Source organism: Crinia signifera, chromosome 8 (assembly GCF_055691185.1).
Source record: "Crinia signifera chromosome 8, ASM5569118v1, whole genome shotgun sequence".
Lineage (NCBI taxonomy): Eukaryota > Metazoa > Chordata > Amphibia > Anura > Myobatrachidae > Crinia > Crinia signifera.
This window is the reverse complement of record NC_139224.1, coordinates 83,431,214-83,447,923: the sequence shown is the minus strand read 5'-3', so window position 1 is coordinate 83,447,923 and position 16,710 is coordinate 83,431,214. Positions and strand designations below refer to the sequence as shown.

Here is a 16,710-nt window from a genome sequence, read left to right as displayed (position 1 = left end):
TACAATTCCTGCTATCTGCATTTGATTTGCACTATATCGTCATTGCTGCACTACCTATTTGGCTTTTCGTTTTCAGCTGCACAGGAGTGCACATCGGCATCGAATCGGGATACAAAGCTTAAAAACTTGTTTTATCTCCATACAATCTATATGCTATCCCGATTTGATTTAGACTATATAGTCAGAATGGAAAGTCAAATTGTACCGTGTGAACACAGCATTAGGCGAATAGCAAAGGAATCTTACCGTTTGTACACACCATATCACGCAATTACTTTAAGCAATGATAAATAAATATTTTGATATGAAAATTACAAGCTAACTACAAACGTATTATTTATTCTCCATTGCCAGGTAAACTTTCAAGCTAGAAGATCACCTGTAAAAATCTAACTATATTTTTAAGGCTGCAAATGGAAAATATTTACCAGGAATTCTCTGGATATCATGGAACGTTAGTCAAACCTTATTACTGGCTTTATCCAAACCAACATTGCTCAAAATGTCCCTATCACATTCGCACAGGCGAGGAATCTCGGGTTTCCTATGGAGAATTTTATGAAGCATTTGGATTTCCATATGGGCCAACAATGCCAGAAAACAAGCAACTCATATTTTATGAAATAAAGGCCTTTAATGGAGCAGTATTACAAAAAGGCCAGGTCACAAACTGTACTTATGCCAACATTCACGCTGAGTCTATTTTGTTTGACATACATGGCTACCTGGACTCCTTTCTCTACCAACATGACTCAGTTGGCTACTTAACTCTTTATTCGAACTTCACGCCCTGCAATGAGTATGGTCAGTGCTGCATTAGCAGAATGTATGATTTATTAATCAAATATCCACAGATGCGTCTAGATATCTACTTTTCCCAGATGTACCACATAGAAGAGGACTTTCCAAGTGCTGTTTGGAACAGAGAAGCTTTGAAGAGTCTTGCTGGCCACTGGCCTAGAGTGACACTGAATCCATTGCATGATGGAATTTGGAAAACTGTTCTTTATGATTTTGTGAAAGAAGTTCCAGAAACCACTCTCTATGAACCCATTTTGAATGCTCGAGCAACAGCTGACAGCTATAATGCATACATGATACATCTTATCACAGGGATTAAGCCTTATTTTGTTAACGAGCCTCCAGTTCCAAAGCCTCAAGAAACGAAATACCTCCCTGAGTATTACAGAGAAAAAATAAATTATAATTTAGCTCCCTCGCTCCAAAATGCCAACAGTAATTTTTTCCCCTTCTTTATTCCCCAAATGTCCCCTGTGCTTCCAACTCATGCTCAGAAAGAACTCGCATCTAAACCTAAACTAGTTGTCAGACATTTAAATATGCCTGGGAGTGTGAGTGTGGAAAAAGACTTGAGTGAGCATTTTCCGAATGTCAAAAAAAGTAATACAATTGTAATCACTGAGCAAGTAGTCAGAGGAAAGGATAAATCGCCAAAGGAGAAGAGGAAGAAAAAAAAGAAAGCGTGATTCAAAGCAACAAAGTCCAAAAATATAGCTAAACAAAACAGCATCATTCATAAAGTACATACAATGAAAAAAATAATAATAATTTGACAAAAATCTAAACATAGTTGTACTACATTTTGCTGATTAAGAGGTAGATGTATCAATGCTTCTGAAGAGAGAAGTTTCCATAGCAACCAACACTACGTGGTCCCACATTCCCTGCTGAAGTCCTATATACATATGTGTTTTTCACTGCTGAGTGGTACATGGATTAATTTACATAACTTTTCTGTGGGGCCCACAATAGTTGTGCACCTGTGTATACTAAAGTAAAATAGATGATAATTGGATAAAAGAGCAAAATGATATGCAAACAAAACCCTAGATTTACAAGAGAACAATTTATTATGATGCCAAAATATGTGGTCGATAGAAGGAGTTTGTGGATTGTGGTGGGTCTTTGTTAAATGCAGATTTTGCACACGGGTAAATGTGAAAATGTTTTTTTCATTTTGAAGAATGGGATTATTTCAGTGGTTTTTAAACTCGGTCCTCTGGACCACTAACAAATCACATTTTATTCATTGCTCACTATACTCATTTAGTAGATCCACTTGTCATTCTGTGAGGAGACCTGAAACTGTTTGGGGCCCTGAACTGGTAGGAGTTTAGAATGTATATTCAAGGGATGAATTTTGCATTTATGCAGGTAGGCACAAGATCTTTAACAAAAAAGAAGAAAAAAGAAACTGGGATCGCTGGGATTGAATGATTAACCCTTTCGCACAGCAATACTAGCAATAAAAAAAAATAAAAAAATAAAAAAATGTTATGAATTTATTGATAAAATAATGGATACTTGTGTATTTTGGCGGTGCCCCCGATCACCCACCTAATGGGTGCTTACAATGTTAAATACACCCCCACGCCACCCCCCCCCACTATAAACGTGAACCCGAAGCGTGGCGAGCGGCGGCGGTACGCGTCCTCCGACCTTTTCATACCCCCCACTATCCACGTTGGCGTGGAGTTGAGAATAGAAAGTGTGGCAAGCGCAGCGAGCCACCGAGCCCGAAGCGTGGCGAGCGCACACGGATACCTTCACAGGTATCCGCGTCCCCTCGCGGGCTTCACAGGTGCCCGCATGCCCTCACGGGGCTCGCTACGCTCGCCACGCTTCGCTCGCCACGCTTCGCTCGCCACGCTTCGCTCGCCACGCTTCGGGCTCGGTGGCTCGCTGCGCTCGCCACACTTTCTATTTTCAACTCCACGCCGACGTGGATAGTGGGGGAATGAAAAGGTCGGAGGACGCGTAACGCCGCCCCTCGCGGGCTCGCTGCGCTCGCCACCCTTCGGGTTCACGTTTATAGTGGGGGGGTGGTGTGGGGGTGCATTTAACATTGTAAGCACCCATTAGGGTGCTTATACAATGTCTAATCGCATCGCATCGCATTGTATGGCATTGTATGCCATATACAATTTAAAAATTGTATGCCATTGTACAATATTGCGCGATATCGCATCGCATACCATCGCATGCCTTATGGTATGCGATGCGATGGGCGCCGCCAAAATACACAAGTACCAAATATTTTTATTAAAATATGTTAAAATCAAAATAAAATATGCACAGCAGAAAAAAAATACACATAAAAAATGTATTATCTAAATTAACAGAACAATCTAAGTTAGGGGATCTAGAGTGCACCCCACCCGAGTTTCTTTTTTCTTCTTTTTTGTTAATTTGACTCAGTCCAACTCGGAGGTGCACCACTGAACATCACTATTATAGCCCAAGACCCTGGGGCCAAGGGTAATATGTGATGTAGAATATAAAAATTTTCATAATTAAAATCAGTTATATCCCCTACTATACCCAATTGACTAATTATTTATCCCCAATATATAGTGCAGTTCCCCAACACCACCTTTGACCAGGCACAAGATCTTGACAGCTAAATAAAATACCAACCTATACTTTTTTGGAGGCACATTTTACTTCGCAATTTGCGTTTTGCAAATGTCAACAATTAAGCGATCATTTGCCAACAGACTAGACAAGTTTTTTCCCCTAAGAAATATCTACTCCATATTACATTATTTAATGATGTGTCATTAAACAATCAAGTCATTAAACAATGCAAAGTGTTCAGTTAGAGCACTCAATATCATTGTTATTAAACAATGAATCCACCAAACATACTAACACAGGGGGTCATTCTGGTTTACTCGTAAAACTGCGAGTTCAACCCCATCCCGATGTTTGGTATTGCGCATGCGCATGTGCAGCTCCCCTTTGCGAATGGCTTTGGTGAATTGCATAGTCACCAAACCATTTGCAAGGATCAGGGTGGCCCGGGGGCAAACGGCTTTTTTTGGGTGTCCCCATTAAAAAATGCTGGGTTTTCCCATGGGTACGTGGGCGGAGGATGTGTACCTGGTAGGGCGGCTGACATCACAGAACATCAGTCAGCCACCCCGTCTTCATCCAGGCGCTCGCAAATAAAAGTCAGTTTCCACTGACTTTTATTTGCGAAGGCAGGATAAATCATTCAATGATCAGCGACCATTGAATTCTCCTGCGACAGGGCATACAAGGGGACGTGTTTTTGTAACACATTCCCTCGCATGGTTGTGAGGGGAAATCAGGGGTGAGGGTGGTGTGTATTTGGCGGGGTGATGTCTCAGACACTCGATAAACTATAAACCTCTCAGGTTACCAAGCAAACCAGAATAAGGGCCATAATCTTTTTGATGTCCTATTACACTGACATTTATAAACACATCATAGATAGATAGATAGATAGATCTGTTTTTGTTCTAAGAAAGAAAATAAAAAAAACACCATTTTTTTTACTAAACAGAAAATGTAACAATATTTAAATGTTAATACATTTTTTTAATCAAAATAATTCATTAAAAATGTTTTTTTAAATAATATTTTGGAGTAATCGTATCTATGCTTAAATAGCATTATTGTGCTTACTTTCATCACTCTGCCCAGCCCTCTTGTGCCTCTTCTCCACTGCTGTAACTTGTTGTTCAAATCTCTGGATGTGGAGAGGGGAGGGGTTTTGGGTGGGGGGCAAAAGTGGAGACAGAGAAAGGGGATGGAGGTGGAGAGGGGGTTGAAAGGGGGAAGGAAGTGGAGAGTGGGAAGGGGGTTGGTAGAGGGGATTCTTGAGGCTCTTCGAAGTAGAGGTTTAAAGATTACATTTTGATCAAACATTCATAACAATGTTCTACTATACATTTAAAATAATAATGTTTTACAACATAATTTTCACAAAAAAAACATGTAGACAAACAATGGCGATCGGCACTCCATAAATAATGAATAGGCTGAAGTTGTATATTAACGTTTCAATTATGTTCTCACTATCGTCAGGACATAAAGCAATACATACATCCTTAACTTTTAAATGCTCACCCAGTATGGACATGCCAGAACCGGGACTCATCCCCCCCATTCTGGTACTGCCCATTGTTACGTCATCGCACCCGCAGGTCGTGTGACGTGTGTTAACCCAACACCATATAAACAACATTTTTTATTGATCAGTCATATACTATACTGTGTACCAATCAAAATGGTTGGGATACACGCTTGTTCATGCCTATAATAGTAACAATATTAATTATACTAATAAAATGAATAGTAATTTATATAATGATAAACTGGAGAGAGAGGCAAAGTTACAGCCAGTTTAGAATGTATATATACAGATCCAATTTGGATGCATCTTTATCACTCTTTGGCTACTTGCAAACATACACATATTACTGCAAAAGCATGCACTATGGCTGCACATTTGTACTTACGGGCGTGGATTTTTTTGATCCCCACCAGTTTAACCCCCCTCCCCCTCCTGTAGCTCTCTCGTGTTGCCAGGGGACCCTTCCAAAATCTTGCTATGCGTCCCACAAAGGTCTTTTTATGCCCCTGCTGGTGGCTGTAAGCATGCACCCAGGGGGTGCAAGGATAGCCACTATCTCCTGGAAGACAAATAAATATAAATCAGAAACAAAGTAAAATAAAACACATCTTTTATATACACACATAATAGTTAAAAACATATTTAGACAACACTTACCCAAAAGCCACACATCACCACCTTCCGCCATTGATATTTTATGCCATATCCCTTACTGGTTAATCATGTAATCACAGGCACTTCCTTGTTACTGGGCATTTAGGGAAAGGATCTGGAGGGATGGGCTACAAACAGTGGTGACTCTTACCGTTTTGGAGGAAGGGGGCTGCCGCAATGCGCCCCCTCTACAGCTGTCACCGCAGCCACCGCAGAGCTCCCTGCAATTTCTGGTCCCGGCCACCGGTCCCCTGTAGGGGGCCAGCACATGTGCAGTAACTTTATACATACTGGCTGCCTATGCAACAGCTCCCGGAGGCTTAATCAGGTTCCAGTGCATGAACTCCTCATCAAGAATCCCAAATATGGTAACACAGGTTCGATAGATCTTATACCTTGCATACCTCCATTGCCTTTGAGGATGAGGACCATGTTGGGGTTGCGAGCAAAACCAGTAAAATACTATGGCATATTCAAACTCAAAAAGTAATTAAAAATCTAGTATTAAAAGATATTTAAAAACAAAATGTCACATATTTAAGATAATGCATTACTGGACTTACAGGTGAGACATGCTCTATTAGCTAAAATAACACAAATGGAGTAAATAGAAAAAGATTTAAAATCGTTAAAAATATATGCTTTGGGTGACTAAATATTTAAGAGTGTTAGATATTGGACGAGTGGCTTATGGCCACATCTGTTAGACCAGAAACTGTAACGGAATCTGCTGTGCTATATAAGGTGCTGTAACGGAATCTGCTGCGCTATATAAGGTGCTGTAACGGAATCTGCTGCGCTATATAAGGTGCTGTAACGGAATCTGCTGCGCTATATAAGGTGCTGTAACGGAATCTGCTGCGCTATATAAGGTGCTGTAACGGAATATGCTGCGCTATATAAGGTGCTGTAACGGAATCTGCTGCGCTATATAAGGTGCTGTAACGGAATCTGCTGCGCTTCATAAGGTGCTGTAACGGAATCTGCTGCGCTATATAAGGTGCTGTAACGGAATCTGCTGCACTATATAAGGTGCTGTAAGGGAATCTGCTGCGCTATATAAGGTGCTGTAACGGAATCTGCTGCGCTATATAAGGTGCTTTAACGGAATATGCTGCGCTATATAAGGTGCTGTAACGGAATCTGCTGCGCTATATAAGGTGCTGTAATGGAATCTGCTGCGCTATATAAGACGCTGTAACGGAATCTGCTGCGCTATATAAGACACTGTAACGGAATCTGCTGCGCTATATAAGGTGCTGTAACGGAATCTGCTGCGCTATATAAGGTGCTGTAACGGAATCTGCTGCGCTATATAAGACGCTGTAACGGAATCTGCTGCGCTATATAAGGTGCTGTAAAGGAATCTGCTGCGCTATATAAGGTGCTGTAATGGAATCTGCTGCGCTATATAAGACACTGTAACGGAATCTGCTGCGCTATATAAGGTTCTGTAACGGAATCTGCTGCGCTATATAAGGTGCTGTAACGGAATCTGCTGCGCTATATAAGGTTCTGTAACGGAATCTGCTGCGCTATATAAGGTGCTGTAACGGAATCTGCTGCGCTATATAAGGTGCTGTAACGGAATCTGCTGCGCTATATAAGGTGCTGTAACGGAATCTGCTGCGCTATATAAGGTGCTTTAACGGAATCTGCTGCGCTATATAAGGTGCTGTAACGGAATCTGCTGCGCTATATAATGTGCTGTAACGGAATCTGCTGCGCTATATAAGGTGCTGTAATGGAATCTGCTGCGCTATATAAGACACTGTAACGGAATCTGCTGAGCTATATAAGACACTGTAACGGAATCTGCTGCGCTATATAAGACACTGTAACGGAATCTGCTGCACTATATAAGACACTGTAACGGAATCTGCTGCGCTATATAAGGTGCTGTAACGGAATCTGCTGCGCTATATAAGACGCTGTAACGGAATCTGCTGTGCTATATAAGATGCTGTAAATAAATAAATATATACAGATAAAGATATATACAGCACAGCAAGCCAGAGAGATTCAAATGAAAAAAATTTCACTTACCTCTCCCTATACAGCTACAGCGCCGCCTGGGGCGCGCGTGTGCGCACATCGCGTCACGTGCACATGTCCCAGGTATTCGAATATTTTAATGTGATGGGCTTTTAAAGGTGGATACCTCTTAGTAGTCGGAGGTAAAGTTTGTTATTTATTAGGTCAGGAACCAAATTAGCCAAAGCTGAGCCACATGACCTTATGGTAGCTGAGGCTAACCCTGATTGGTATTTAGATGCCAATAAATCCAGGGCTAAGTGGAGAAGTGAGCCCCAAGTATGTAAGTAGCTTACATACTCGGGGATCACTTCTCCACTTCCTGGATTTATTGGCATTTAAATACCAATCAGGGTTAGCCTCAGCAACCATAAGGTCATGTGGCTCAGCTTTGGCCATTTTGGTTCCTGATCTAACAAATAACAAACTTTACCTCCGACTACTAAGAGGTATCCACCTTTCCAGGCCCATCACACCAAAATATTCTAATAACTTGGACATTGATGGGCCATTCTTAACATTCTTTGCCTCTCCAGAGATCAAATTCTATAATGATTGCGCAGTATCTGGATCAACACTAACTCATCTTCTTTAATCAGTGCTGCTCTGAATGAAAGCTGAACAAACTTCTGTACCTCAGAATTCTGTTTCAGTGCCCAGTGGGTAGCATATAGCTTAGGTGGAGGGGTCTTCCCTGCAAGAGCCAGTAGGTGTCCCTTTAAACTGGGAACGGGTACCTTCATGCTGCCTGCTATGGGCAGGAAAGTTTTGCCAGCTACGGGCAGGGGAGGTGTGCTTGCTCGGTGCATTATCAGGTTGCCTGCTACAGGCAATGCCAGGAAAGAGGGGTATATCACCTGAACAGGTCCCCTTATCAGAAGACTTACGTTTCTCTTCTTTAATTTTTTCCTGTGTGGAATGGGGCTCCCTGAGGTGTAGGGTGACCCTGCCTCCTCCTGAGGAAACTCATTTACCTCAGAATCAGAAGAGTCAGTTTGTACCACTTTTCTGACTTACTTTTTCTTCTTTTTGGGAATAAATATATCCTCAGAAGAGGATGAGCCTGATGGGGAGTGAGGCAGTGCCCTCTTGTGGCCTCTTTCCCCTTTCATACTTTCCCCTTTCATACTGACAGGCATGGAGGACGTATAAAGTGAAACTGTAGCTGACACAGAAACACTGTCCTCCATGTCTGCTGACAGAAAAAATCTGACTAGTGCTGGGGGGCGCGCGCTTACGTGTGCGCGTGTGTGCACGTGGCGCGATGTGCGCACGTGCGCCCCCGGCAGCGCTGTAGCTGTATAGGGAGAGGTAAGTGAAACATTTTTCATTTCCTCTCCCTCAGTAATTTTGGGAGGCTTGCTGCCTAACCCACCTGCTGTTGCTAGGTGGCAAGCCTCCCGAAGAACAAAAGAAGTTTTCATGAACATCAGCTATGTGTGTTTCTGTGATTGTGCAATTATCTGCACCACCCTATACTTACGCAGAATCCGTTTGTGTGCATTTTCAGCCCGTGTGTTCGCAGACTTGTGAAAATGCCACCTTCAGGTCAGGAGTGACACTGCCACTACACACCCCACTGCACACCTCTTTTCTCAGGACTGTAAAGCCATCCCCTTGGAACACCCTCACTTTATGCATTTTTCCGGTTGTCTATCTGTGACCTTGAAAGTCCAGAAACAGAGCATCATGTCCCTCCTGGAGAGGGTTATGTTGGGAGATATGCAGTACCCTCAGAGACCTGGCAGCACTGGTAGTGACTAGTGAGTTCATGTGTGATGGGGCCAGGAATAGCAAGTGATTAGACACATGGCTGCCGCCAGCACCATGCAAAAGAGACATCCTTTATTTTATTTCATTTTTTTGGTGGACTCAGCAGCTCTTTCCAGTCGCTGGTGCTTTATGGCAGCTGCCTAATGGTTGCACTTGCACAGTTTGCAGAATAGCAGCAGAAGGTGAAGAACTGGGTGAAGAACAAATAAGAAAGTATAGAGTATGAGGAGTTAATAAGAAGAGAGCTGGCGGGTTTTAGTGAACAGGTGAAATACTCCGGGCCAATAAAGAGACGGATATTGCCGGAGACAAGGGGATCGATTTAGATCAGATCGCTCAGGTCTGAATTCGGCCGGGTCCCCGATGGTTGGGGTTTGCATATGTGCATGCTTGAGCAAACCCCCTGAGTGAATGCCTTCAGCTCCATTATTAAAGGAAAGGGGGCGGAAGCAGGGGAACACCCAGGGTTTTATAGGCATGCCCCTCCCCTCCCTCCTGGGCAGCAGCTGCAGCTGCAGCTGCAGCAGCAGCATAAACTCTCACGCAGAGCCGGCCCTAGCCTAAATGATGCCCTAGGCAAGATTCTGGCTGGATGCCCCCTAGCACCGCCACTAGTTCCGCCTCTGACCCTGCTCCCCTTTCCCAGCACCATCAACCCTCATCATAGCAGTCATCATTTTGGTGCTCCGACCCGCAATATTTTAAATAGAAACAGTGCACACATTCGGTGCACAGCCCAAACAGGGGTGTGTTCTTGCTGGGAAGAGGCATGGCCACCCTATTGTACCTCCAATTCAAATTATGCCACACAGTAGTGCCACTTTATTCACATTATATCATGCGATGGTGTCCCTTATTCACGTTACATCACACTTTACCTTATATACATTATTCCTCACATTATTCACAGTATACCCTTAGAAAAAAATCCTGCGAAAATATTGTATTTTAAGCACCTCCATGGCCACACTGCAACCCAGCACAAAGCAGTGTGTGCTGGGCAGAGGAGAAGAGCTGCATCTGCTGCTGTCACTTAAGGGGAGGGGGCCCGGGGCCCCCACTGGGCCCTTCCATCAGACTTTGGCCTGGGTAATTTGTACCCCCTACCCCTTTGACACACATGACACACATTATTAATGTCCTTATAACCATAATGCCCCTTACACATTATGCCAACCTTTATTAATGCCCCTTATACACATAATGACACACATAATGCCACAAATTTTAACATCTGCGCTGCTGTCTACATCTATGTGTGTGGACCACACGATCTGGTGAGAGTCCACCTTGCTACTTTTTATTCTTCTGTATCCGTGTCATAGAAATTAAAAAAACTGTATTACACCATCCAGTACCTTCTTCTTTTTTATGAGCAAAAAGGGAGGTATTAGTGTACAATTCATAAGAATATAGTATATTTATTCTTATGAATTGTACACTAATACCTCCCTTTTTTTGTACCACTTTTATCGTTTCCCTACAAACTGCACTTTAATTGAGAGAGAAAATGGCGGAACGGCAGCTGGAACGCAAAATAATCCACAGAAACCGGCATTTCCGCCATGACATCCCGGCTAGTGGAACGCATGACGAAACCGGAAGTATGCGGAATGAACCGCAAACGTCGCTTCCGGCTCCAATTCAGCCGGAAACACGGAAATAACAGACGTTTCCCGCGAGTCCAAAACCGGAAGTTCGCGGAATGAACCGCAAACGTCACCTCCGGCTCTAATTCAGCCGGGAACCCGGAAATAACAGACGTTTCCCGCGGGTCCAAAAGGAAACCTGAAACAGACTTTATACTCCTTCATGTTTATAGCATAGGGTATTAGCTGTTAGGAAGATCCATGTCTGGAAATAGGTGTGCATGAAGGGGGTATAAATAGAGGTATCGTGTACCACACTCCATATGCCTTGATAAAGAAACCGGTGTGTTTCGAAACGCGTTGGAGGCTGGAGTGAGGAAGCTTGGTGGTACTGCACTGCTGGGAGACTATCAGGGAAGCCTGGGATCCCCCCAAATTTTAACATCTGCGCTGTTGTCTACATCTATGTGTGTGGACCACACGATCTGGTGAGAGTCCACCTTGCTACTTTTTATTCTTCTGTATCCGTGTCATAGAAATTAAAAAAACTGTATTACACCATCCAGTACCTTCTTCTTTTTTATGAGCAAGAGATACAATTGATCCATCGGTGACGTGACCGCTCCCCTGTCAAAACGCTAATGTCTACATGATAGTAGACATAGAGAAAGGGTACGAGTCAGCTAAATCACCTGTGTCATTATTGCTATTAGCATTGTGAAAAAACTGTATCACACTATTGTGTCCTTTTTTTCTGTTTTTCCTTTTTGGGTAACCAATAAGAGAACAAGAAACTTACTTACAACCAGCGCTAAGGGGATATACTGGTAACCTTTTCTACAATGCAAATAAGATGAATTTTCAGCAAAAAAGGCACCCAAAGTTAGCAGAACTGGCCAGGCGCTGCATGGCCTATTGAGGCAAGATGTATGAGGAAACATCTGTATCCAAGCAGAGGCAGAGGTCACAGTGTTAGCGGCTGTGCGAGTGCTGTCTGCGGGTGGGTTGGTTGTGCAATAGTGTTCGGCATATGTGTAAGGGGCATTATGTGTGTCATGTATAAATGCATTAATAATGTGAGACATATGTGTAACAGGCATTATGTGTGTCATGTGTATAAGGGCATTAATAATGTGCAACATATGTGTAAGGGGCATTATGTGTGTCATTATGTGTATGAAGGGCATTAATAAAGGTTGGCATAATGTGTAAGGGGCATTATGTTTATAAGGACATTAATAATGTATGTCATGTGTAAGGGGCATTACTGTGTGGTATTATCAGTGGTGCAGAGAGAAAGGGGTTGGGGGTAAAAATTACCCAGGCCAAATTCTGATGGAAGGGCCCAGTGGGGGCCCCGGGCTCCCTCCCCTTAAGTGACAGCAGCAGCAGCAGCTGCAGCTCTTCTCCTCTGCCCAGCACACACTGCTTTGTGCTGGGTTGCAGTGTGGCCATGGAGGTGCTTAAAATACAATATTTTCTCAGGATTTTTTTCTAAGGGTATAATGTGAATAATGTGCGGAGTAATGTATATAAGGTAAAGTGGTACTACTGTGTGATGTAGCGTGAATAAGGAACACCATCGCATGATATAATGTGAATAAAATTGCACTACTGTGTGGCATAATTTGAATTTGGGGTACTATTGTGTGGCCATGCCCCTTCCCAGCAAGAACACACCCTTGTTTGGGCTGCGCACTGAATGTGTGCACTGTTTCTGTTTAAAATATTGCGGGTAGGAGCACCAAAATGATTACTGCTATGATGAGGGTTGATGGTGCTGGGAAAGGGGAGCAGGGTCAGAGGCGGAACTAGTGGTGGTGCTAGGGGGCACCAGCCAGAATCTTGCCTAGGGCGTCATTTAGGCTAGGACCGTCTCTGCCCCAAGTAGCCTGCAATTGCAGGTATGTGATATGTGAGTGATCAATGTGTATCAGGTGCAGTGAATAGCTAGTAGTCATGGAGTATGCTGTGGAGCCCCCTCAGTACTGAAGTGTGCTTGGGGAGGGTCATGACTGATATGTCAGTTATTATTTTTTAATTCAAATCAATGAGAGAGTTTGGATTTTAATTTGAATCAAATGGATTTTCGCCCCACCTCCCCGATTAAAGGTTTAGAGTTACTACATTGTATAGGTTGTACACACAGTTTATTTATTTACAGTTTCTTATATAGATTTAATCTATTTTTCTATTAGATTTTTCTCATATAAGCAAATTCGAATCAAAATCGAACAGAAATTGAGCACAATGCAATACCGATGCGCGGCCCTGCGGCATCGAAATCTTATTGAAAAATATACTGTGCAGGCAAGACTATATAGTAGAGATCTGTACTATATAGTCTAAATTGAATGTGTACACCGTGCTGTGCGCTTCGATCCCGATTCGATTGCGATCGAATCTGGATTGAATAGAAAAGGAATTACACTGTGTGTACACCCCTTAACTCTTTAACCGGCTAAGGCTGCCCACCACACTACCTTTACTAACAACCAATCAAAGTGTGTCTGAACTGACTCAGTACTTCTGGGATGCCAACAGACTGGTTCATTAGGGAATTTATCCCTTCTGGGCGGAGTTACCTTTTATTCTTATGTTTATATTGTTTATTATTCTTGCTTCTTGATTGTTTTATTTAGATTTATACATACAAAATATTTTTTTCATTCTGCTACATTTGCATAAGCCCATTCCTAGGGGAAATTTGTGAAAGCATAGAAAGAGATAAAGTGGAGATAGATAAAGCACTAACCAATAAGCTTCTAACTTACATACTGTGTAAAATAAGTAAAGCTGATTGGTTAGTGCTTTTCTTCTCCCCACTTTCTATCTCTTTCCCTACTTTCTCAAATATACCCCTAAATGACTAGCAAAAGGCCAATGGTTGATTTTTTAAATGTTTTTTGAAGTCTAGAACCAGACACAAGTACAGATATTTTCCAGCAGGTGGCAGACAAGCACCAGTCCATGGGGAAACCAGAGACCTTTGTTTCTACCAAGCAGAAAAAATACACTTCTAAGCACAGTTGTGGTCCAGCCCATTGAACTGTTCATTGTTTTAAGAAGTTTGAGAAAGACAACTGGAATTCCAGTTAGACTGTTTGCTAAGCCATGTCTTAAGCAGTTTCACTTTATTCTTCAGCTCAATTAAAATTCACTTTATATTCATACTTCAGCAAGACTTTTAAGGATGTTTTTCTGTAAGTACATTTCCAACCAGCTGCCAATTGTGCTGCTTCTTGTTCAGCTGTTTAAACAAAATTCCTGTGCAGAAACAGAGACAGATTTAGGTAACACACCGGATGGAGCTTCAACTTTAGCATTTGTTTTTGATGTTACTGGATCCATGTACGATGATTTAGTGCAAGTGATAGAAGGTGCATCAAAGATTTTGGAAACATCTTTAAGCAGACCAAGAAAACCGCTATATAACTTTGCACTGGTGCCATTCCATGATCCAGGTAAGAGATTCAATTTTTGTTTGCTAAATTTAACTTTATGCGTCTATCTTCACCTATTCAATGTATTCTAATTATACACATGTGCATAATAGTTTTGAAAGCCTGTCCACTTGTGTTATTTGATAAAGTTTTTTCCCTTGTTAATAGACATATAAAACAATTGACTCTTCTATAGAATATGTACATTAATATGCAGATAAGGAGACTTTAAGATTTCATTCTTTCTTAATGATTACATAAAAAGTTTTTACAATTGTGTCCTCATTGTGGCTTCAGTGGCACCAAACAGCCGTCTGAGCAACTTTGTCACTCAAAGGGTGGTATTGAATGCTGCCAGTGAGGGGGTTAAATGGCAAGGATCTCTGAAAGCCAGCCACCCTTGCCGTTAAACCCCCGCTCCGGCCGCTCACCCTATTAAACGTTCCGGAGGAATCCTTGCTGTAAGAGGATGGCAAGCATTCTCCCGATTGGCGAAGTTCGCGGCTAATGCTTTTAGCCATGAGCCTCGCTGTTCTGGCAGCCGCACACTCCATTTCCACCTCACTGTAAAAACCCAGCGAGGCGGAAAAGGTGGGTGCAAGGGGGTCAGTTAAATACTGACCTGCGAGCTGTGATGGCGAGCAATCAGCACTGCTCACCATCACAGCTCGCAAAAGAGCTTTGAATACGTCCAAAGTGCGCATCTTATTTGCATATAACAAATGGGAGTGACCAAACGACATTGCTAGCTTGCACAGATCAATTTGATGTGAGACATTTGAATATCTGTAAAACCGAGTCAGAATTTGTGTGAGAAGAGCTCTGATGCAAGTGACGCGGCTTTGCTACGTCGTGCTATACCTCAGACTTTACATGTGTTTAATACTAATTCTTGTGTAGTTAAAGTTTCAGCCAGATGTCTGAAATACACTGTGAGAGGGGTTTTGTTGGGTCTGCGGTGTGAATAATATGCAAATTGAAGAAATAAAATTACACAAAACTAGTGGCTCAGTAGCATCTCATGTGGTATGGCCTATGGATGCTAGGTGTATGAGTGTGTACACACGGTTCGATGTTCTGTGCGATCCGATGTACGATTCGATGTTTTTTTTTCTCTACTCCTTAAGATATGCCTTAAGATATGCTTAAGATTTTGACTTTTTACCATACAATTTGCTATGCGATTTCCTATTTGATTTACTATACGATTTCCTATGTGCCTTAAGATTTGCTTAAGATTTTGACTAAGTGATTTTGACTTAACAACAGGATGACTGACAGGGCCCTGGAAATCGTATAGCACATCGCATCTTAAGCATATCGCAAGGCACATACGATGCATGCGATATGCTTGCGATTTGTGCTAGATAGAGTGGGCAGCACACTCTATCTCCCCTCCGATCTCTCCTTAAACGGGAGCGCGCATCGGGCTAGGAAGCCCTTACAATGCATACAATCAGTATGCGATATGTATGCGATATGGCTTCCGATGTTGACGATATCGTCAACATCGGAAGCCATATCGAACCGTGTGAATGCACATCTGTACCACTCTACAGTGCATTCCTACAATACATCACAGTTTTGTCAGGGAGATGCTGAGAGTTTTTTTGCAATTTATTTAGGTTTTAATTCATACCTGTTGTTAATGGTTTTTAGTTTGCCCACAGAAAATAACATAACTTATATATATGTATATAATTAATAATTGTAACCAACAAGTAAATAGTAATTTATCAGCGGCATATAATAATCATACTAATGTTCACTAGCCTTTTCTCTACTCTAAGATTATTCTTGCCTGCTATAGTCAGGCTGTCTCAGGGCATTAAATTTGTAATTTTTAATTATACAAAATAGCATGCTGTAATAAACATATAAAAATACGAGGTACAAAGTACACAATATAAAAGAAGGGGAGGGGAAAGGGTAGGAATAATTGAATATAGCTGCGTCCACTGTTATAGTGATATCACCTTAGTTTGAGTCCACAGTCCAGTGGTTAACTGTTGAAATAAGGAGCAAGTGGATATGTCAAGAAAGCTGGCTGCGGCGGTACTCAAATGTGGTTTTTCTTCCGATTGTAGTAGGGGGTAGCGATCCTCCCAACTTGGATAAGAAATGACGGTTGAGTGTCCGCTAGAAGACCCTGGGTGGGTATTGGACAGGCGGCTTGCCTTCAAGAGGTGAGTGCCTCCCTCCAGGTCGTTTGGAGATTTTCATCTGTTTACTATCACTGGCCTCGACCTGGAGTGAGGCACTCACCTCTTGAAGGCAAGCCGCCTGTCTAATACCCACCCAGGGTCTTCTAGCG

At 42.4% G+C, this 16,710-nt stretch overlaps 2 protein-coding genes across 2 annotated transcripts in view; both read left to right on the top strand.

Annotated features, from left to right (window-relative positions):
- The first annotated feature begins 413 nt into the window (after positions 1-413).
- On the top strand, positions 414-1,685 carry APOBEC4 (apolipoprotein B mRNA editing enzyme catalytic polypeptide like 4). Its single transcript, XM_083158051.1, has one exon. It carries the CDS (start codon positions 414-416, stop codon positions 1,485-1,487), a length of 1,074 nt encoding a protein of 357 aa, XP_083014177.1. The 3' UTR covers positions 1,488-1,685.
- A 12,322-nt stretch (positions 1,686-14,007) lies between these two features.
- The window catches only part of HMCN1 (hemicentin 1), a 362,739-nt gene continuing 360,036 nt past the window's right edge, over positions 14,008-16,710 (top strand). The window contains 1 exon segment of the mRNA XM_083156769.1: positions 14,008-14,417. Within this exon segment, the coding sequence (XP_083012895.1) occupies positions 14,147-14,417 (271 nt within the window). The 5' untranslated portion in view covers positions 14,008-14,146.